This window comes from Tyto alba, unplaced genomic scaffold (genome assembly GCF_018691265.1).
Source record: "Tyto alba isolate M040663 unplaced genomic scaffold, T.alba_DEE_v4.0 Super-Scaffold_1000006, whole genome shotgun sequence".
Taxonomy (NCBI): Eukaryota; Metazoa; Chordata; class Aves; order Strigiformes; family Tytonidae; genus Tyto; species Tyto alba.
Genome location: NW_024881272.1, coordinates 16,920,762 through 16,944,977, shown reverse-complemented (window position 1 = coordinate 16,944,977; position 24,216 = coordinate 16,920,762). Strand labels below are relative to the sequence as shown.

Sequence of the window (24,216 nt, the reverse complement as noted above, 5' to 3'; positions counted from 1 at the left end):
AAATTGTGCTTAGTGAGACCCACTCCAAAAATAATAGACATGGAATGGTAATTCTTATTACTAAGAAAAGTTTTTTAATTACACATCCCTTGCAAAACAAAATCCCTCAAAAATCTAAGTTCCTGGATACAGCAATTGCATGTGTATGTCTTCCAACTTCCAACTACAGAAAAAAATTGACAAGGTAGTTTTAGATATTCTGACTTCCAGATTTCCCCAAATGGTATCCCTAACACAGAATTATTTATACTATTTCCCACACATCATCAAAAATGTGGAGAGAAATCTGAAATGTTTTGAGCTAGCTGACAGAAGCAAATGGGAGACTGAAATTACACCTTTAGATTTATAACTTTTTTTTAGACTTACAGGAAAAATAATAAAAGGAAATATATTCTTTTGGGAAGTAGGACATCTGCCTTTGAAAAGGAGAAAAGGTATGTCAAAGGAACGATCCGTTAGTATTTATAAACAACCACCAGTCAAGAAAAGGTCTTACAGATGAAATTGCATGGATGTTTACAAAAACACACCAGGAGAAAGTGGAAAGACTAGAGAAAGCTAAACAGAAAACAGGAAAAAACATGGCAGGAGTGACCTGGGGAAAGTAAAACAGTAATGGAAGCATAGTAACAGAAGTCTGGGAAAAATACAGAAGACAAAGGATATAGTCTGCCTAACTACAATATCCCTACATCAAATCACTGGTAACCAAATATTCGAAGTTGAACTGTACTTCATCACTTCCTACTGTATTTCTCAGTAATTTTCAGCAAAATCAAGTATTTTTGTAGATATGTAATACTGTGACAGTTGCTAGGCTTTCTTGAGAGTTAAGTACATTACTGACATTAACAGAACACAGCACAACAGCCATTTATTAGCATCTCCATGTTTCAAAATCATGGGATACAAGTACAGGCAAATATAGGAAGCAGTAAGTTGTGTTTCTGAATGTTTATGTCACTGTCAGTATAGCCATGGAAGTCCTAGGTTATTGAGCAGAATTTTCCCAGATTACATGACATCACTAACAGCAGTAAAAAGATGTATTTGTAAGAATTTGAGGGAATTAACTTCAGTCACTTTCTCATGTGCCTAAGTTCATAATAACAGACTGAAATACTACTGTACATCTGGGTTTGTCTGGTACACTGGAATATCCCCACTGCTCCATTTTTTCTTCACATTTACGTTTTCAGTGTATGCTATATTCATGCTGACTGTCAAGCAGTCTCTTTTTCGACTTCAAAAAATACCTTAGGTCCTGAATTCTTACCAGTGTTCAGTACAGTAAAAACTACCACACTATTAGCCTGTCAGACACCCATCAAGCCCCTCAGATAATTAAAAAAGTAAAACTTTGACTCCAGTGTGTTAATCTAATTAGCTAGTAAGTTCTGGCCACATTCCTGAGTATACATATCTCTAAAATTTCCATGAGGAAACAATTTCCAAAGCCAATGAAACAGGATCTAAAAAGTGTGCTTTATGATAGGTCAATTAGTGGGTTTTTTCTTTCATTTTTTTCTATTTTATTTTGCAGTAAAGTTCTTTAAAGAAAGGTAAGTGTTTGACAGTTGGTTTGAATACATCTTGAAGTCTGGCATTAGTAAATTACAAACAGAGATGGCCAACCCAAAAGAAGCAGTAGAGATTTTGATACTAAGCAGTGGAGGTATTCTTTCCCTGCCCATAATGGGACAAAGTAGGAGACACTCAGGAACTAAAGACCTGGGAATGGTAATGTTGAACTCTTTCCACCACCCTGCCCAAATTATTGAGTTTCACATCACCTCAATGCTCACTCTAAGCCTACTGCTCTTGTTGCAGGATATAATTTTGGAATAGTTGATGTTCACTGTAAGGACTCCACCAGAATCCAAGTTTTCCACTGCAGTGGGCTTCAGGAACAAAAGAAAAGCAATCTGTTCTTCACAAATCTTTTCCAGTGCAAACGAACCTTAGATTTTTTTTTTCCATATTAACTTCAGGTTTGAAAAGCATCTTGCAGTTGTGAAAACACAGAAGAGAAGAGTCTAGAGCACAGTTATGCAAAGAATTACAGGGATCTGTATTCTGTTTCTAATTCTACTTCATACGGAGGATCCTGGTTAGATTTACCTTTTCCATCTCTAGAACTTTATCTTGCATGTCCTTCAGGGCACAATGGGATTCTGCTTCACTCAGCCTGGCTTGGACCAGCTCTTTTTCCAGCTGTAGCACAAAGTCTTCACTGTATTGTGAACTGCATTTATGCTACAAAGTTTGCAGAAATACGTTTAGTATGAAGCACAGATTGTTTGAAAGAGGGTTTATATGCCAGATTTGGAGTGAAAAGTACATTAAAGTGCTTAACATTAGGCATACTATCTTAAGATCAACAGAAGTGCTTACCTTATACAAGTCTATTAACGTGTCCATCCAGACTACTAACAGTAAGAACCCTAATGCTATGCCTCTCAAACAACTGCACCTCCACACAGCCAAATGGGTAAAACCAAACTGAGACCCCTATTAGTACTAATGAGCAACAACTCACACTCTTCTCTCATTGTTACCCAAAATGGCAAATTCTCAAAGGATCTGTGATTATTTTGTGATATGCAGAAAAAGATGCTTAGGAAAGACTAGCTAATTACAAGGTTAACACAAGTATCTCTCTTGGTCCCTACTCACTTCAACTCCCATTCAACAGAAGCCTTCCATAATCTTGGATTTAAAATAAAGCCACATGTGCTTCAATGCACAATCACTTCGGTTTGCCCCTTTCTTCCATTCCAACCCTTGGCTCTTACTTGCTCACACTGTACATATTCCTTCTGAGATTCTCTTCCAGGGCAAGCCCTGTGGATTTATGAGAAAATCCAGGCACAAGTGGCAGTATAGCCCCTTCTAGACAGACAGCATAGGCCCAAGCTACAAAGAAATGTGGTTCTTCCCATACAGGACTTCTCCAAGATGATCCACAGCCAGATTTGCACACCCAAACACATTCCCATGGTAAGAAAACAGCAGCTCAGAGCTTAAGATCATCCTTTCCAAACTTCAGGCAGAAGGGGAAAAAAACCACAGTTCTGCTCAAGTAAGTTAATTCACCATTAACTTATTTCTTGACTGTTGAATAGTTGGAATTAAAAGTGAGATCTATCCTTTTACTTGCTAAAGCACAATTTCATGAAACTGCATCTTTCAACAAATACATCCAACTGAAGTCATGCTAAGCATTTGTACTCAAAAGCCCCGCTTAACATTTTACTCCAGTCAATACTTATGAAATACATTTTATTTCTTTCTTAGACCACTTAAAAATAGCTTGAGATTCACCACAGATTGTCAGACTTGCTTGATAGGCCATGCCATCCTAAACCAGCATTTTAATTTCTGATTTATGAAAAAAAAAAAATGGGCATTGAAATCCCCAAAGCACAGTTGCCTGGTTACTGTGCACACACAGCTACCTTGAAAATTAGATTTGAAGGGAAATCATTTGACACATCTTTAGTGCTATTAACTACATTGTGAAGAATAAATACTATACTTGGATTCATAGATTAAGTTTTTTATTCAATTAACAGTGCAGCTTTAAAATCCACAGAGCATTCATTATACTGAAGATACAACCATTTCTTACTTGATTTTATGTTTACATCAAACAATCTAGTTTTCTGCATCTAAAAACAGTTGACAAAATTAACAGAAAAGTTTTCAGTACCATATGCTTCTCTTAGAGTGCGATATCCCCTGACCTTTAATGCACAAACTCAAGGCAAACAGGACAAAAGGATTTACATGTAGCTACACGGTCAAGAAAATTGTTTTAACTTTACTTTTACACTTCTGCATGCCAACTAAGCCTTTCATCATGACTTGGCAGTACAATCCAGATTTAAATCTACACTAACCCACCTTAGTGTTAAAATTTATTGTGTTTCTTATATATATGCCTACAAGGAGCTATAATGGAGATAATATATACAAATCATTAAATGGCAAATACAGCTCATGCAGGCAGTCTTTAGTGTCACTGAGACTATCTATTTAAGTGCTCATCCTACTTAAGTGTGCAGCTGAACACACACAGAATACTGAATGTACAAAGATCATAGTATATTTAATATTCTTTTTCCCTTATACAACACTAATTTAATACATACTATTTGCAACCCACATAGTGTTTTTGCCTAGCAAGCAGTGGAGGTAGCCCTGATTTGAGCGGAAGGAGGGAATGGGTGGAAAACGCCAATGCATTTCTACAACTGCTTCATGTGATACGGGAGCATGAGTAGCACATGTAACAACATGCCGAGGCACAGAGAGGCAACAGCTCGCTCTTACACCCTGGCTGTTTGTACAAGTTCATCAGATGATACACACAGCAACTTAAATGGGCTCTACACTTCTGGTTCCAGATTCTGCTTATGATACATGTGGAATGAGAAAAAATGCAGTGTTCTTTCCTGAGGTAGGAAACCCTCTTATACTCTCCAGGAAATGGAGAGAAAACAGCAGATATGAAGGGCTGAATACATCCCGATTTTGCAACACTATGTAAGTGTCCTCTAAATAGTTTTGGACTACCAAAATCTAACTGATGTTTGTCAAATAGTAAGTAATGGAGAGAGTAAGAGAACTTACTTAGCCAGTTTCAGGCACAAGTCACACCTTCTTTAAATCTGTCTTTAGATTTCACCTGCCTAAGGAATGTTACAAGTACTTATCTATCTAGCCACAACAAACTTTAAATCAAGTCTTGATAGACTGGCAAAAAAATACAGCAAAGATCAAAACAGATTTAAAAAACAATAGTCACAAGTTCAAAGCTGTGATATTTGCTCCTTAAAAAAAAACCCACAATTTTAATAATTTAGTATATAAAGGTAACACGAGTTCATAGTCAAAACAGTGTTTGAAAACTACTTTAAGACTGACTTCTTTAGCAAAAAATCTGCTTTTACATATTTGCTTTAAGCCCTAGAATTTGTGACAAAACCCACAATATGAATCCAGATTTCCAGGCACCAGCCACATGTTTTAACCACAGTAACACTGTTTTTTGGCTGTGTTGAAAAGATGTCTGTAATATAACGCACTAGAAATGCAGTCCTACAGCCATTTACTTATGAAAGAAACAAGTCCTTGTTTGGCTTCACACAACTGGATTTAGTTTCCCCCAACTTTTTGTAAAATAGTAAAATCTCAGAGACTGACATAACCGTTCCTAAAATTATTTTGGCCGATGACAGATTATTACGTGTAATTACAGAATGCTTTTCCAGTACTCTATACTAAAGGGCAGCTAACAAATTGTTCAGCAGCTGCCCAGCTAATTTTGTTTACACGTTTAAGCACTAACTGTAGTACTTTAGTAAATACAGTATTTTTGTTTTCTGCTTTTTGGTTGCAAATCAGAACATAACATTTAGAAAGTATATTGTAAAATAAAGTGAAGCCTTCCATAAGGTTGCAACACCCATTCAGAAGCCTATATTCCCTATATCAATTATTATGCTCTTATTCCCACATGGTGGGATGGCTCCTATGGCTGGAGTGTTGGAATGGAAGGATACAGGCTCTTTAGGAAGGACAGCAAGGGGAGACGAGGAGCAGGGTCCGCTCTATATCAATAACCAGTTGGAGAGCGTGGAGCTGTGCCTGGGGATGGGTGAGGAGCTAACTGAGGTCTGATGGGTCAGGATTAAAGGGAAGGCAGGGACAGGACACATTACAGTGGGGGTCTGCTACAGGCCACCTGACCAGGGAGACCAAGTGAACAAGGCCCTCTATAGACAGGAACAGCCTCATGTTCACAGGCTCTGGACCTCATAGGGTACTTCAACCACCCTGGTTTCTGTTGGAGGGACAACACAGCAGGGCACAAGCAATCCAGGAGGTTCCTGGAATGCACTGATGATAACTTCCTTCTCCAAGTGACAGAGGAGCCAACAAGAAGAGTTACTATGCTGGACCTTGCTCTCACCAACACGGAGGATCTGCTGACAAGTGTGAAAATCAAGGGCAGCCTTGACTGCAGTGACCATGAAATGGTGGAGCTCAACATCCTCAGGGCAGCAACGAGGGTGCACAGCAACCTCGCTACCTTCGACCTCAGGAGAGCAGACTTTGGCCTCTGCAGGGATCTGACTGACAGAGTAGCATGGGGTAAAGCCCTGGAGGGAAGAGGGGCCCAAGAAAGCTGGTTATTAATCAAGGATCACCTCCTCTAAGCTCAGGAGAGATGCATCCAGACAAAGAGGAAGTCACATAGGAACGCCAGGAGGCCTGCGTGGATGAACAAGGAGCTCCTGGACAAGCTCAAACACAAAACGGTAGCCCTATAAAGGGTGGAAGCAAGGATGGGTAGCCTGGGAGGGATACAGCGGAACTGTGTGAGCAGCCAGGGATCAGGTCAGGAAGGCCAAATCCCTGGTAGAATTAAATCTGGCCAGGGACGTCAAGGGCAACAAGAAAAGCTTCTATAGATATGTTGGTGATAAAAGGTGAAGGAAAACACGGGCCCTCTCTGGAAGGAAATGGGAGACTTGGTTGTCTGGTATATGGAGAAGGCTGAGGCACTCGATGACATTTTTGCCTCAGTCTTCAATGGCAAGTGCTCCAGCCACACCATCCAAGTGCAAAAGGCAAAGATGGGGACTGGGATAATGAAGAACAGTCCACTGTAGAAGGTGGTCAAGTTCGAGACCAACTAAGGAACCTGAAGGCGCACAAGTCCATGGGACCTGATGAGATGCATTCATGGGTCCTGAGAAAACTGGCAGATGAAGTGGCTAAGCCACTATCCATCATATTTGAGTAGTCTGGTGAAGTTCCTGCTAGCTGGAAAAGGGGAAACGTAACCCCCATTTTTAAAAAGGGGAAAAAAGGAAGACCTGGGAAACTTCAGGGCAGTCAGTCTCACCTCTGTGCCCAGCAAGATCATGGAGCAGGTCCTCCTGGAAACTATGCTAGGCCACATGGAAAATAAGGAGGCGACTAGTGACAGCCAGCAGGGCTTCATTAAGGACAAATTGTGCCTGATGAATCTGGTGGCCTTCTACAATGGGGTTACAGTGTTGGATAAGCAACTGACGTCATTTGGCTGGATTTGTGCAAAGCATTTGACACTGTCCTGCACAACCTCCTCCTCTCTAAATTGGAGAGACATGGATTTGATGGACGGATCACCTGGTGGACAAGGAACTGGCTGGATGGTCACACTCAAAAGAGCTGTGGTCAACGGCTCAATGTCCAAGTAGAGAGCAGAGACAAGTGGCATTCCTCAGGGGTCAGTTGCTGTTTAACATCCTTGTTGGTGACATGGACAGTGGGATTGAGCATACCCTCAGCAAGTTTGCCAACAACACCAAGCTGTGTTGACACACTGGAGGGGAGGGATGCCATCTAGAGGGACCTGGACAGGCTTGAAAGATGGGCCCGTGCAAACCTCATGAAGTTCAGCAAGGCCAAGGGCAAGGTCCTGCACATGGGTCGGGGCAATCCCAAGCACAAATACAGGCTGGGCGATGAGTGGATTGAGAGAAGCCCTGTGGGGAAGACTTGGGGGTGTTAGTGGATGGGAAACTGACTGTGAGCCAACAATGTGCGCTCACTGCCCAGAAAGCCAACCGTGTCCTGGGCTGCATCAAGAGAAGCGTGACCAGCAGGTCAAGGGAGGGGATTCTCCCCCTCTACTCTGCTCTGGTGAGATCCCACCTGGAGTCCTGTGTCCAGTTCTGGGGCCCCCAACATCAGAAGGACATGGACCTGCTCGAGTGGGTCCAGAGGAAGCCACGAAGTTGGTCAGGGGGCTGGAACACCTCCCTTATGAGGGCAGGCTGAGGGAGCTGGGGGTGTTCAGCCTGGAGAAGAGAAGGCTGCAGGGTGACCTTATAGTGGCCTGCCAGTGCTTAAAGGGGGTACGGGAAAGGTGCGGAGGGACTCTTGATCAGGGGGTGTGGGGATAGGACAAGGGGTAATGGTTTTAAACTGAAAGAGGGAAGATTCAGATTAGATATAAGGAGGAAATTCTTTCCAGTGAGGGTGGTGAGACCCTGGCACAGGCTGCCCAGAGCAGCTGTGGCTGCCCCCTCCCTGGCAGGGTTCAAGGCCAGGTTGGACGGGGCTTGGGGCAACCTGGGCTGGTGGAAGGTGTCCCTGCCCATGGCAGGGGGGTTGGAACTAGATGATCTTTAAGCTCCCTTCCAACCCAAACCATTCTATTCTATGATTCTATAATTATTATCAGTCCTGAAAAAAACCTATGTATTATGCAATTGCTGTAACAATAACCAAATACATGGCTATAAATTACCTTGCAAAATACATATGCTTCCATTGGGATGTTTAGTCAATTCACATTCTATCTTCACATAATACACTTGAAAAGCCTATTTAAAAATAAGATATGAAGCATTTTTAGCTTGAACTGTCATTTCTCAGATTCAGTTTTCAAGCATTCAGATTGATGAACTGGGTAATCATGGAAAATTAGAGTATTACTGGGAAAGACTGAGATTTGTGTTCTGGAGGTGCATTTAACTAGCAGAAATCGTTATTCTTTTTTATACACCCAGCAGAAGCTACCTTTTTCATTTAGAAACAATAGGAGAAAAAGAACAGATAAAAAAAAAAAACTTCAGCACATGATTATCAGGAATAAGTCAGAACAGTCTGATTACCCTCACTCCTAACTCCTCAAATACCATCACTCTTCTCATGCGTCCAAAGAAAACCTTCTGTATTCTGTCGAAGTCAGGCACAACTTCCTCTATGCACTTCTTGATTTACTATTCATATGAGGAAGAAACCACCTTCTTCAATCTTTCAGTTACCCACCACATCTAGAAGGCTTTGGCAAGTTTCTATATTTAAAAGATGAGGCATGCCAAAGACAGATTAGTACCATTCTCTTCAAAACCATTCAGGCAAGTGTTTAGGTAGCGAAAGCACTGAACAACAAGAGCACTTCAAAATATTATTAACTTTACAGTTGTTTTTTCCTAGTTATCAACATTAAAAAATGTACAGGCAATACAGAGTTTCTAAAAATCTTACACTGACAGAGTTGCTCTCTACTAAGATGTAAAAGTTCACATCTAAAGTAAAATGAACTGTGAAGTATCCATCTCAAATATTATTTTCCACTTCTTTTCCCCCTTCCAAATGACCTTAAATATATTCAGAAATATATAGAATACATTTGATGACACTTGATATGTGATTTATTATATGATCATTAGTACTAGTTTCAGGTCATCTGGGAGAAGTACTATAGCAGAACTTCCTTTCACTAAGAAACAAAGAAGAACCTCTCTAAGTTGACTCAACACTTAGCAATAAAGGCATTCTGGTTCAACTAGAAACTCCCAATAAATACTTCAGCACAGGAAAAAATAGTTGCATGTGATTTGGGCTCCTGGTGTTGGACTTCAGTCAAAAGAATACTCCTCTACCCACCTCTGTATTCTGCCTTACAAAGAAGTGCTGCAATGGAGAATTTCTTCACGCACACGTCCTGTAAGCACTTTCAGTACTTACCTTTAAGCCATCCAACTCGTGCTATCGAGCCCCATAGAACAAATAGAATAAACCCTAGGTAATATTTAAATACAAATGTGTAACCTTTTTAACAAAGGATGTTAGCTGCCTTAGAAATACTATGGTTTAGATAATATTTTTGCTACCAACAAAACAAAAACCCTTACTCTTATTTCTCCAGCCTCTTAATTGACAAGTAAAAATGGGTTATGTTTTGGTTTTGTTTAGTTTTTGTTTTTTAAATCCCATAAGTGTTTTTCAGGGGAGGTAGCTGCAAGTATCCTCAGGCAGTTCTTTTCATACATTCTTATTCAGAAATTCATACGCGAACTTTTCCGTTTCTATCATGCTGAAACAGACAACTCAAGATTGGAAAAGATGCTGATTATAAAATATGTAGGACAGATGCTGTACCTTTAAATAAGTACAGGTAAGCTATGCAGCCATTTAGAAGTTCACTGTGTAACCATTTTTGCTAATAAGAAACCAAACTAAAATAATTGGAGAAAAAAAACCCAAAACAACATTAACACAAATACTTGTAAGACAATACTGAAGAGAAATATGGGCAAGAGCAAAGCAACTGGCACTAGGAAGTAGCAAAAAGATTTACCAGTGCTCTCCTCTCGAAGTGAGATGCCAAAATGCAAAGAGAAATTCCTGGGTTTCGCCAGGCGGCGCCCCAAGCGCACAAAGCTGTTCGCGGTTGTTGCTCCTATTTCCACACTTGTAAACAAAGTTCGAAGCCTGTTCAATCACAAATCTTACTAAACCAGCAGATTCTAGGGAACTACTAATTGAAACCATCTTAACACTTTCACCACATTGTCCAAATTAATTTAGACTGTCCCCAAAACCACAATACTATTTGTTACACTTCAAAATTAGTCAGCTACTAGGCACAAATCCCTCTATAACCACATGGATTTACAGCCTCAGTTCTACGCACAGTCAGACCATTTCTTTAGTCATGTTCACATTTAAGTGCAGGAAAACAAGGCTGCAAGCAGGCAGGGTAGGAAGCATGGCTTTTAAAATTAACTGCCCATTCTCGCATTTTATTTACTCTCCACTCCTGCAGTACCTGTTCAATATTCTGCCCTCGCAGCTCCAATCCAGCCAATTTTACAAACCAGTTAATTTTACAATCCAGTTACCTATAGCTTTGCTCAGGACTAGTTCCCATGCCTAACCAACCTGCCAGGCTTCCCCATCATTGCTACTTCATAAGGTCCCCGGCATAAATAAAAGCATTAGCTTTAAATGTCATACTGCCCACCAATTAACTAATAGATAAATACAACATTTTAGTACCTTCTAATAACTTCTAATTGAGTTCAGATAAGTAACAGGGATGCCTCCAAAAGCCCATTCCAAAAGCGTGTGTACTATTGTAACAGACAATAAACAGCAAGCTACTGGAGTCTATAAACATTTGTCATTATTTCCCTTGAAAGACAACTTCCCTAAAATTGTGGAAAGCATCACTAGAACATCCTCATCTTCCTAATCATAATTCCTTCATGGTTTTTCCCCCTGAAGAAATTGCTAAAGGTAAAAAAAAAAAGCAGCATTACACATTAGAGTAACAGCTGATTAATAACTCCTTGCAACTCTTCTAAAAGACATACATTTTTTTACACTGAAATGCATTAAACAGACATAAGAAACTACTTCTATAATGTTGCATTTAAGTTATGATTTCCTTTCAGTCTAACAGTAAATCTCATCTCCACCTTCCAAGACGAGATACAAGTATTTCCAAAGCTTTGGTGGAAGATGTGTAAAACAAACTGCTATATTGCTCGTAAGGGATCTGGTAAGCAGCTACAGTATGCTGTCGTTGTAAAACATTGTATTTGAGACACCCGAAACGCCCAGGGCTTCAGACAAGTACTTAGATATCACTTACTTAAAAGAGTATGAACACAGTCACATCAACACTGCCAGTGCACAGTTCATTCAGCAAGTGAAGACTGCTCAAATGGCTTCCCTCCCTCTCAAGAGAAAATACTGAGCACTTTGTAAGTGGCTTCGAGAAAGTAACTTCAGCCTTACAGTAACGGTCTGAAGTCTTGCACATTATACGACCTAAAACATATAATACATACAAACACAGTACTATATACTGCTGCTAGAAGTTATCTTCCTGCTATCTGCACATAACCCCACCCCTTTTAATAAAGTCCTGTAGCTCCAAACTCAGGGACAATACTCTTCCATTTTTGCAAGCAGCAAACCTAAGCATGCTGGGGGAAAAAAAAAAAGAAAAAAAAAATATATATAGGTCCACAGAAGAAATGTTAACATGGAAGAGACTAACTTAAATGAGAAGCTAGACAAAAGCATTATGAATCAACTCTAAAATTTGAGTATTCAGAGTCATACAATCTGCAATGGCGAGATTCTTAGCATTAGGAGTTAGCAATGGTTTTGTGTGTTTTTTTGTTAGTATTTCTTTGGTGGCAGTGGGTTTTTGGCTTGGTGTGTTTTGTTGTGTTTTGCTTTGTTGTTTTAAGCTAATAACTTATAATAACTTAAAATAACTTTCAAGCTAATAATCTTCTCAGCATTATGAATCTCATCTACCAATAAGAACTAACCAAAACACCACTTAGTCCAATTTGTGTAAATTTAAGAATGCAAATCACAATGAACAAGCATTTACAAGGACATCACAGAGATCATGTCATGATGAGGAAAAATAAACACAAGTGAGTGAAAAAAATGTGATGATGTGCTGCCAGGCTCCTTACCCATTGCTGCTGCTGCTGGAGCTCCCTGATGGTATTCTCAGCTTGCTCCAGTTTAGTAATGGCCTCATCACTCTGCTGTTTGATGGTGGCCAGCTCCCGTTTTATGAGGTAGTTTTCCTCAGCCTCCTGGGCCCTTGTCACTTGTCCCTTAGGACATAATTTTTTTTTTTAAGCAATTGAGGACAAATCCAAGAAAGACTGCCTTTGTGATGCTTAGCTGCTTATTTCATCAGATTGATTTTGCAAACAGCATAGAGCACAACTGGTATAAATTTTAGGACAAGGTAGTACTAAACAGCTGCTTTAGTGCTTCATTACAAAGTCCAGCATCCGTTTAGCAAGCACAATTGCGTACTTGCATTCAGTAAAATTCCTTTCATGCAATATTACTCACTTGTACATGCACAGATTTAAGTTTGCAATATTCAATTTCAGAGTTAATACAGTGTCAGAAAATCCATTTGTCATAGGGATTTGTACCAAAAAATTATATTATGTTAGGAAAATTATTATAACGTGCAGGTATTGGAGTTACATATTTTTAGTAAACAAAATTAAACAAGTTTCTAGCAAGAGATTAACTCTATATTTATTCCAAGTCAGCAAAGCAGGAATAGAACACAGCATGCAAATACGCATGCATTAAAGCAGTTTGGGGTGTTTTGAGAGTAGGAAGAGAGTCATACAGTAAAAGACTAAAAGACTATACCTGTATCAATCTATCTGCCAAGGAAGCACTTTCCTACAAAGGAAAAATTCAGATAGGAATAAGGAAAAGAAAAACCAAAACACGAAGGGATAATAATAGTGACAAAAAAAGACAAGAGCTGAGAGAAAGAAAATGCCCAAATTCTACCCATTTTCTGTACAAACTCTTTTTGCAAAATTAACAACTCTTCATGCAAATTAAGGCAACTCAGTCTGAAAGTCTCAGGAAGCAGCCTCTTCCACAAAACATTCAACACAGTCTATCTTTGATACAAGAAGATCTCAAAGCCAGATTTCCGTAACATTTAGAATTCACCTACAAGAGACTGGGTATTTTTATCTGAATGGCTTGCTTCCCTAATTAATAAAATTTACCGACACATTATCTGATACGATCTAGTAGGTAGATGTGAGATGTGGTCTATGGTCCATCCACAAGATGAAAGGAAGGCATAATTTGAGCACAAAGAAAACTCCACTAAGCACAGAGGCATTCATGCAGAACTAAAGCTTTCAAAAAGATGATGCAGAAAAGTTAAATGGTGCAAACTGACAGACACAAGTAGAAAATTTCAACTATGACAGCCAATGTTTTGTTTTACTGAACTCTTGCAGTAACTCAGTTGAGCAGTTCATAGATTCTCTTTCCTTGCCAAAGTTTTGCAAGAAATAAATTTTCATTTATGCACATTGACAGGCACTACACTCCCACCAGCTGCACATTTAATTTCTACTCTGTCACCCTTGAAATCACTCAATTTTTGCAGATTCTAGAACAGAGAAAACATCTAATCATAGACCTTCTTTGTCCTTGGAACTTTTATTAAAATTCAAGTTCAAACTGGTTTATAAGAGCTATTACTTTGTAGTTAGGATAAGATGTTTGTCATTAAGGTACACGAAGGAAATCACTACTAAATCATACATGTTAGGATGAGGAAAGAATATTTTAAAATAAAAAGAAGTTTCCAACAGAACTGAATGAGTTACTTCACACTTTATGATCTGTTTTTCTGATGCTGTGATGATAATGATCTTCAGACATTCTAACTGATAGATAATATTTTCCCCTTTTGAAATGTTCTAATTCCAGTCAGAACAGGATACTCTGAAAATTAATTCTGAAATTTAAAGTACAAAATTTGCAAAAGTGCTAGTGTCTCGCAGTTCATCATAGACTTCCTAATTAAAAAAAAAAACAACCCTGATTTCAAACCTCTGCAAGTTAAGCATTAAATAGGGATATTTACTATTGTGAATTTGCCAAGAGCATTGAAGTGATTCACTACAGCTTCAAACTTCTTAAAAAGAGTCTGCTCTCTTCACTTAATTTTATCAGCACTTCAATATTAGAAACAAAGATCTTTATAAATTTGTATTTTTGGTCACAACTTTTGCAATGTCCTTATGTACATTTTTCCAAACTGAATTCAGAAATCAATTAACTAGAATTTGACATATATTGACTGTTTTTCCAAGAAACTGTAATGGATTTAACATCTCAAGTGTGACATATTCCAAATATGCTAGACTAAATTGAACCTTTACCATTTGCTTCCCTGTGAAAAATGAGCAACTGCTTGCAACTCACAAGAGCATTCAATTTCACTTGTTGAAAGACAGTTGTTATTTGTGGGTAAGATGAACAAGAATGTTCTCATTCCAGAGCAGACCAGCTCAGATGCAATCTGTCACAGAACGCATGATACCAGACTATAAGAGAGTCCACTGGAGAACAATATCTGCATGTTGGCACCATATCGACAAGTTATCATGCATACCTTTAAAGTTATATCCCATTACAAAGAAGTCTAACAAAACTCTCTTCCAGACTAAATCTGTGAGAAATAAGTCTTAAAAAGATATTCTCACCACCACCCCCCACCACGTACCCAGAATTGCTACAAAAATTCAAAAACTATGTAAAACAAATCAGTGGCAGCAGACTTCCTGTACTGAATGTGAATGCTGCAACACCACCCCTCTACAGCTGTATTCACTAGCAGTGAAGTCATTTGCTTTCATCTCCATCTCTCTCTGGTCATTGGTAGGTCTCATTTTGCTCCTACATAAAAACACCCAGCAGCTTCAGATTTTCAGAATTGAGGATTCTCTCACAATAACCTCCTTTCCACCCAAGCAGTCCACTATTTCATGTAGTCTTCTGGACTTTGAACAGATGCTTCTAATTTAGAAAGAAAACAGTACAACAAAAGTTGGATATGTCAAAACATCTGATTTCATATTCACTAAGAGCCAGACATAGCAAGCTTAAACATTAGCAATCACAGACCCTAACTGCTTTGTTGTTGCCATGCTGTTTGGCTAAGCATTGATAGTAAACACCATAGATTAGCAGGAAAAACAGTAAACTGTAATTCTGAGATTCCCATTTAATATGGTAAAATTCCCATCAATTTAAGTATAGATTAACACAGATTAAATCTGATCACCAGCATACTTACTTTTTCTAACGTTTCAATGCGCTGTTTTAGGAGTCTATTTTCAGTTCGTAACCTCTGGAAGGTAAAAGGTTCAGAATTGTATTTCTCAAGTTATGAATTGGAAGTCTGATAAAAGCCAAGCAATCTAACAATGCTTTTACCTCATCACATCTATGAAAACCAATATAAATACAAAAATAATTAGTGATGACTTAAACATTCTTTTATATGATGTACTAACTCAAAAGATGAGTTTGATACAACAAAGATGAGAAGAAGTCTTATCTTATGTGAAAGCACTTGTGTTGCATTAGGTGAAAGCAGCAAGTTGCCAGGTGAACCATAGGGCTTAACCACACATCAGATTTGACAGCCTCCTCTTCACGAACAGAGCCGTACACAATCTTCATGGTTAAGGGCCATGAAAGTGCACTCTCTGCAGCAGGACAGGCTAATGAGATAGCTACAAGGTTTCCTTCCTTTTCCTCCCAGTAATTTATCTTAAATTACATAATAATATTCATTTAATCTGTAAGGTTATGCTAAGAATTATTTACCTCAGATGTCCCAGAAGTGAGAAAGGATTGTACTGAATTGCATATTTTACCAGTGCATTCCCTGTAAATTTTAGCAGTCAGTGTTCAGATAGAAGAGATCTGTATCCCTGAGAATAGAGGCATGGATACCAGTTCAGTAATGTTTTATTCTGCCAGGCTAAGAGGCAGACTCCATGTGCTCATTCTTCCACCTCACTAAAATAGCAGAAGAGAGTAAGTCAGAAATGGTTTGTACCAGGTCCCAAAGCAGGGCCTGGAAACAGACAGCATTGGGTTGTTGGGTTTGGTTGGTGGGTTGGGGGGTTTTTTGTTGTTTTTTTGTTTGATTGATTTTGTTGAGGTGTCTTGGTGGTTGCTTTTGGGTTTTTTTGGGGGGAAGGGGGCAGGAGCAGGGCAAAGCAAGGAAGGATTTGATTTAAATTAGAATAATAGAATCTAACGTTACAGTTGTCTTTCAGATTATTTTATTCTGTCCTGCTCTGCCATTTAAATCCTGCAGATCTTCTGATTTCAGAATACAGACCATTACAGCAGGTCCTAATGCTGCTAACTGCCTCACTGCCTGTTACAACAATAACAAACTGCCTGAAAAAAGCTTGCAACACTTTTGTGCTCCCAGGTGCATATCACTGACTTCTTCTGAAGAACCAATGCCTTAGAAACTGATATTGAAAGGCAAAATGATTAGCAGTGGACAGGAAGGAGGAAGGCTGTACCTTGCTCCCTCTACTAAGCTCTATATATTACACTTGCCCATCATTTCTCCCATTGCCTTTTCTCATGCAACTGGCTAAAAACATGACACAAGGAAGCAAATCCAGACCAAACACCATGCTGTAAAAACAATGTGAGAAAGGGGGGTGGGGGGGGGGGTGGGGGAAAGGCAGCAAAAGCCTATTTATCTCACAAAAGCAAAAAGATGTAGTGATTAAGTACATAGGAAGACAGTTAGTAAAAGGGAAACAAACTGCACTCGCATGATGATTTTTTTTTTTTTCCACATTATGTCTCAATTGCAAAAGCTCCAAAAGAAAAAGTGACTGCAGACAGAAAACACTCAATCTTCGGTCCAATGCATAAAAAAAATCAAGACCTCAAAATCAGTGTTAAGCCACTCAACTGCATTCTGATAAACTCTATCTTAACGTGTGTCTTGTAAGCCTCCTGTGTGGGACACCTACATCTAAACCAGCATGTTCAGAACCTCTGATAAATGACGCCACCTGTAATCAAGCTTTAGTCAGCAGAAAATAATGAAAACTAAATACAGCAGGTCTCCATCAAACATTTTTCTTTATATGTCCACCAGAAGTCTCAGTAATTTCACTTCAAGTGTCCTTTATGAACAGACATCCGAAATACAAATGCTGAAAGAAGATAATTTGGGGACCTCAACTTTATGTCCTGCTACATATACAGATCAAATACGTAACCCCCCATGTAGAAATTAAACTGATCCATAAATAAATTTGGTGAGGCTCTCTTACTTTAATTTCAACTTGTTCTTCCATTTCTTTTGTCTTTATTGTAGTGTATTCCTTTTCTAACCTAAAAATTAGAAATTGTAAATTACAATTAGAAAAATTGCAGATAACTTACTTTTTGGTGTTATACCTAACAAACAACAGTAGAACAGAGATACAGATTGATGTTTCCTCTGTTTAAGTGGCCACTTGAAATGCAATCCTGTAAGCATTTAGACTGGACATTAAATTTAAACACAAAGACTTCTGTAGGTACGAACAGACCCTGAACCAGTGCTCTGAAGTGCAGGTGCCTGCTTGTATACATTTACAGTGGCAGTGATTTGGAGCTACTTGTAATAACCATTAAATGTAATTATATAATAATCAATTCAATAGATTCGGCCAAAAGAAAACAAAGCTTGGAAATTCTGGAAGACAGAAAGATGCAAAGAAATTTGAGACAAATATCTTAAACATATAAAACAATTTTGGCCCCTCTCCAGCAAACCACAAAACTGTCCCAATTCGGAAAGGTGGCAACAAGAAAAAACAAGCTGAGATAAACAACGCCTCTACAAAGGCAACCAAGGAAGTTTAGACTCAGAATGGCAGGTTGTTAGACTATCTACACTTATATCGACTTCCAGAAAAAATGTTTTTGCTGAAAGCTTTGTTACTCCTGTTTTAGAGGAGACTGCTTGCTCTACAGCACTGATCATAGGCCACTGACAGAAGGATCGGCAAATTCAACTTAAAAGACCCTAGCACAAACTGCAGTGCAAGAACAGTGAATGTACAATACATTACAACCAACCAGAGAATCGCCAGACTTAAACCTGGAGAAGCACAATATGTACAACTTGGTTTATCAAAACGTAATTTACCGAAGGCAGAAATGAGAAGACATGCAACTAACTTTAAAAAAAATAGTAGTATTATGCTCAGGATTTCAAACCCCAAATGAAAGTTGTTTTACAATTATCAATGGTATTACGAAGTTTCATCAATTTATATTTTAAACAGCACTCATCTTCACCATACATGCACTCTTTAGCACTGTGAATACTAAAGTCTCAAGAACTTAGGCCAGATCATAAAATTTAACCTCCTTTCCCTAATTCACTCAAAAAACAGAGTAATTCCTCCTCTCAACTCCTGACACCCCCCCACACACACACTGCTTTTTCTATTCAGATCCTGTTCAAAGAAGTGCCATAATTCCCCATAATCTACAGTTTTCAAAGGCTTTTTTAGGTTATTTTAAAGTGAGATATAGCTCTATTATATGTAAGATAAAAAGCAAATACTTCTTTTAGAAGAATTTCTGCAGACAGAACTTCAGTTTTAACTGTAAAACACCAAAAAATTTAAAGATGGAAAATTCCAAATGAAATACTGAATAGCTAGTTTCAAATATAAACAAACAGTAGCTCTTAGCAACAGTATAATCTATTTTCTCAAAATGTTATACCTACTTTTTCATCTTTTTTGCATTGTATTTGACTTGGTAAGATGCTTGGATTAATTTGTCTGGACCATTGTCAAACTGATGTGGAATGACCTTTTGAAAGTGCTAAAAGCAATCAGAGCACAAGATTACATATAATTAATAGCTGAAAGGAAATACACATGCACATTACACATTTCAGACATCTCTTAAAATTATTATAATCTTAATTTACCTGTAACATTCCTTCCATGTCAAGTTGCAGTAATTCTGCTTGGTTCATCTGGAGTACTGCTAAACCTACTCGAAATACTATCTCTAAACCCTGAAAACAGAAGTTAAGAAATATCCAACAATTATTCACAGCACTGTCAACAGTACAGAACAATTCTATTTACTAGTGTTGGAAATCTCACCCAGTTTCTCAAACAAGCAAAAGGACTAAGGAAAAAATCTCTCAAATTGCTTCTGGGTTTCTTTTTTTGTTCCAAGGACAAGTAGTCTGGCTGTTTGTCCTGATGCCAGACCAAACCTCTCAGAGAGGCTAGTGCTGAAGTAAAAACTCCCGAGTCACACATGTTCTCTATGTCAGTTTTATCAAACATTTTAAATATATCTAGTACAAAAAGACCCCACGTACATCTCAAAAAAGCCATTTTAAATTTCAGACATAGTACATCACAGTTAAACTATTTAAACAGATACAAGGGAATGTCTCGCTCATATACACTATCTTGGACATTCTTGAGTGTAAGCTGAAAGGATTCACCTTTGACTTACTATTTTCTAAAATATGATTGCAGAGAAAGAGCATAAATGGACCATAAGCTTTGTTTTGTTACCAATTACAACCACACAAAGCTCTAATCCTAAACACAATTTAGGTGTCTTCATGATAGTGACACTGAATAATACCATTAATTTATTTGGCTGCAGTTCACCATCTGGACAATAAAAGATGCCAACACTCCCTCTTCTTGGCCTGCCCATCCCCACAAAGCTTTAATTTTGGCCTGAAAGCAGCATTAATTCCACCCCAAACTTACTGTAATACTGAAAAAACGATGTCCCTGCTGTATGCAGTGCCATTGCATTGCATCCAGAATGGACAGATTTGGTTTCAAGAGGCTTAGAGTACAAAATTGTATACAGCATCTACATTCAAAGATTTAGTTGCTCTTCCTTGACAAACTACATACACAGACATGATTATCAAATGATTTTGCAGGGGAAGGTAAGGACTAAAAAGCAAGACTATTTGAGATTTGCCCATCATAATGGGATTTATACTACTACCTAAACAACTGCTTTTAACAGCTACTCTTGAAATACAACACATGAATATTGAGGAGTTACCTCAGACATGAAGATATCAAATATTCTCGTTGCAATTGGTAGTGGAAAAGTTGTAAGGAATATAGTTAAAAACCATGATGATGCATACATAGAAGTATGGAAGCTCTGAGACTGAAAGTGCACATAAAGCTCTGGAAGATGCTCCTGGAAAAGGAAGAAAAAAAAATATATGTTATGCCTCTCCTGGTAGCTTTCGTGTGACCATGTTTGTGACAAATCTTGCATAAAATAAGAAAATAATTGATATTTAGTACAGACAGCAGCTTTGTAACACAGGACTAGGAAAGATATTTCTCATCCTCATCAAGAACAATACAACGTAACTCCCAGTATAGAAAGCCCTACAGCACTTCTACCCTGCAAAGCACAGATTACAAAAACATTTCCTGATACTAACAGGAAGTCATGAGCTTGTAAATCCCTAAATCACATCTAGAGTGGGCTACAGAAGAGCTGGAGAGATCTAGGGTATGGCCAGAGACCATTTCCTACATACTATCCCACCACTGATGATCATGTTAGGAACTGGATCACAAAACACAAACCTATTTGTCTCTATCAGCCTGACCAGGAAGAAAAAGTGTTCTGTGTACCAAATCTGAACACAATTTTAATTCTACGTATGAGGTTATCTCCCAGTTTCCATCTTTTAGAATATCTATGAAGACAGTAACTATGAAGACACTGACTTTCAGAATCTTCAATTCAAACAGAAATAGACACTCTTATGCTTAAACTGCAGCAATACAAATCCTCATCCTTCAGTGTTTAAAGCCAGTCACTGTCTGCCAAAGGTTAAAAAAGTAGACTATGCAGACACATGCATTTACCTCAAGTTCTGAAACTAACTACTGCCAAAAGAACAACCTACTAGCCAACAGACATGCCTGCTCTTAAACTGTAATTCAAGTTCCTTATTAAAGGTTGCTGAAGAGAAAGTTTGAAAGATTTCGTACGTACCTGTATCATGCATTCAAACTGGTACATACAAAGGCCCAGTTCAGCCATGCTTGGTTTAAAGAGTTCTCGTAGTCTGTAATCTTGCATTAATTTAACAAACACACAGAATGCCTCTTCTTCTGGCATCTATATTAAAAATAAAAAAAGCACAGTAAAAACTCTAGACAAACGTAAAGATATATCAGAGTAAGTGCCCGGGAGGGTTTAGTTTGTTTGGGTTTTTTGCATGCGTGCGTGCAGTGGGATTTTTTGGAGTTGTGTTTTTTTGTTTATGTTTTGCTTTCTTTTGTTTTTATGGGTTTTCTAATCAATTGCTGTAATGAATTTTTGTACACATTGAATTGTAGCAAGTGATTTCTAAACTGAAATGGAGGTCTGCAAGTATACTCTGTCATAGAACAAAAGGCAGTAATACACAGGCAACTAAGATTATCAAATCAACTGTGAAACTCTATTTGAACTCTGAGGAGATTCAGTGTAATAGAATTGATAATAGAATTCAAATGAGAAGGTTGTTATTAGTTGAAACAACATTCATCAAAATCGTTTGCAAGTTTGCAATCCCAACTTAGCTCTGAGAAATAAATATGTTCTCCCACTCAAAGATAGTATCTTCTTGGCAAACAGAACCACAGAGAATAAATCTCATTTAATTTGCAGAGTAAACAGCTGCCCTTGACAATTCCATTGTAACAAAATGATCAAAGAAAACTATTATGAAAATTCCCCAAAACCCACTATGATATATTATGCATTCTAGTGGGGATTCTAAAGGTTTATATACAAAAAAAATCATGTTTACCTGCATAAGCAGTAATCCAACTATAAAAGCACTTCCTTGACAGTATCCAACCTCACGATCCACCAAAGAATAAGCCTGGGAAATAAAGTTTTAAGACTCTCAACAATTAAAACGTAATTATCAATGAAAAGTAATCATAGTTGATGTTGTTCTTCTGCTAATAATTTACTCTTCCTCTCCCAAATCCAGGGAGGACAGACATCCTACTCAAAAGTTTTAGTCAGATACTTTAGTTGCTACCTACTGCTACAGAGGGCTATGAACTCTGCTCTCTGATAGCCTACAAAGCTAATAATACTAAGGCATACTTAAAGAAAAATACATGACGTTTTCATCTACAGGAATTTGCCAAAAGGTAACAGAGACAGTTGGCATACAAACTGCACAAGGTTACTACTTTTATAGGAGACAGACCAGACAAAGAAGCAACAGTTCTTTTCAGAAGAATTAGGTGCTGCAGTTTTATTTACAGGTGGAGGAAATGTGGTGACCTCCATGCATGTTGCATCTTCATTTTAGAGTTACGGAAGTTTCTATGATTTGGAAAACTGCCAACTTTTCTGTTTAAACTATGTTGTATGGAAAAGTCTGTCTTTCAAAATTTAAGCTCTAGTACAATGAAGACAAAATAATGCAAACTTAATTTTATGGTGGCATTCTCATTTTGTGCTTGGGCATTGTAACAGCTACACATTAGCTTGTACCTGCCATTTGCTGCAACCACTTGCAGGTTCAGAAACATGTGAAAACTGAATGCTCTATTCTGATTTACAGTGTTCTTGGTCAACATTGTTTATTTGACTTCATGGCACACTTTATTCCATTATACTATCAGCAGTTATCATGTGACTGTTTTAATGCAAACTTACTAAGTTTTTGAAATCTCTTATAAAGTAAAATCATTAACTATAGGAATACCATATTTGAAAGCGATCTTGGAAACTAGAATGTAATTTGCTAAACCATACCAATGACGAGTAAGTTTAAAAAAACACCAAAACTTAAACACACGAAACTGATGCCAGTTCACTATACACAAGGCAAATTATTTTCCAAACTTTTGTACGTGTTCTTGCTAATGTATTTTCAAGGGCTGAAACACTGACTTACCTTCATCACATTGAACAAGACCTCCTGTCCAAGGCTGTCTTTTTCTTTAAAAAAATCATGTTCAGGGTATGTTCTAGCAATGTCCCTTCTTATTAATTTCTCACAAGGAGATGTCATTTTCAAAAGCTCTGAATACTGATCCTTAATTGGCATGCTTTGAGCACTGCATAAAAGCTGCCAAACAATTGCTCTGAAATGATGAGGTATCCCTTTTCGAACAAGCTCCTAAAGCACAGAGACACACAAAATCATTTTTATTTCATGAAAATATAAACATAATCCTAAAGAACAAAATACTTTGACAAATTAAGTTCCTCACAACTTCAGAAAATGTTTACATCATGTCACAAACCAGTCGTACAGTTTGCAATGTGTAAACCTCAATTTTAGTGTGATAGATTGTTAGTTAACAAAAGTAAGGACACTCTGAATCCTTTTTATAGGCCAAATTAGCTAATGAAAGTAGTTCCCTATTCATAGTAAGCTACTTGAAAAACTGAATATTCAAGTAATTTTAAACAAGAACTTCCATTAGCCAGAAGTTAATACAATTATTTTTGTATTTCACAAAAGATGACTGAAGATTACACCCTTAATTGTATTTGTAGTGTTTGAGATATAAGAAATCACCAATTAAAAATTATTTCCAAGACAGGTAAATGATAAAGTGAAACTAAGTGTAGCACAGCCAACTGCAACAAAAAAAAATTGCACAGTACTACTATCAGAAGTCATTTGACAAACTTGACAAGTTGTGTCTAATTTCTACGGTGTGCCAGTACTTCCAAGTTGCCTTTTAAAAAAGTATTTAAATGTAGTTTCAGATACTGAACCAAGAAAACATTCAGTTCACATCTACAGAATTAACTAAATTTACTTTATCTTCCCTGAAAAAAAAAATCAGCTAGGCATTATACAATTAAAACGTTCCCAAATCAATAGATATAAGAACCAGATACTTGTCTTTTCAGAAAGAACAAGCAGAAAGTAGTCTTACTGCTTGATCTGAAAACTGAGAAAAAAATTATGACTCAAGAAGTTTACAGACTTAGTGGTACTTTCTGCAACTAGGA

The 24,216-nt window shown here is 37.9% G+C and overlaps 1 protein-coding gene across 10 annotated transcripts in view; it reads right to left on the bottom strand.

The window, feature by feature from the left end:
- EVI5 (ecotropic viral integration site 5) overlaps positions 1–24,216 on the bottom strand; it is an 87,446-nt gene that overhangs the window by 44,090 nt on the left and 19,140 nt on the right. For 7 of the 10 annotated variants that reach the window (XM_042783724.1, XM_033000693.2, XM_033000692.2 and 4 more), the window contains 11 exons: positions 23,144–23,368; positions 22,034–22,108; positions 21,232–21,357; positions 20,272–20,415; positions 19,151–19,240; positions 18,944–19,041; positions 17,490–17,550; positions 15,467–15,520; positions 13,003–13,035; positions 12,294–12,440; positions 2,125–2,259 (listed from right to left, as the gene is read on the bottom strand). In XM_042783724.1, coding sequence (XP_042639658.1) covers positions 2,125–2,259; positions 12,294–12,440; positions 13,003–13,035; positions 15,467–15,520; positions 17,490–17,550; positions 18,944–19,041; positions 19,151–19,240; positions 20,272–20,415; positions 21,232–21,357; positions 22,034–22,108; positions 23,144–23,368 — 1,188 coding nt within the window. The remainder of the gene's footprint in view (positions 1–2,124; positions 2,260–12,293; positions 12,441–13,002; positions 13,036–15,466; positions 15,521–17,489; positions 17,551–18,943; positions 19,042–19,150; positions 19,241–20,271; positions 20,416–21,231; positions 21,358–22,033; positions 22,109–23,143; positions 23,369–24,216) is intronic. The other 3 variants (XM_033000690.2, XM_033000691.2, XM_033000689.2) reach the window with 2 other exon arrangements.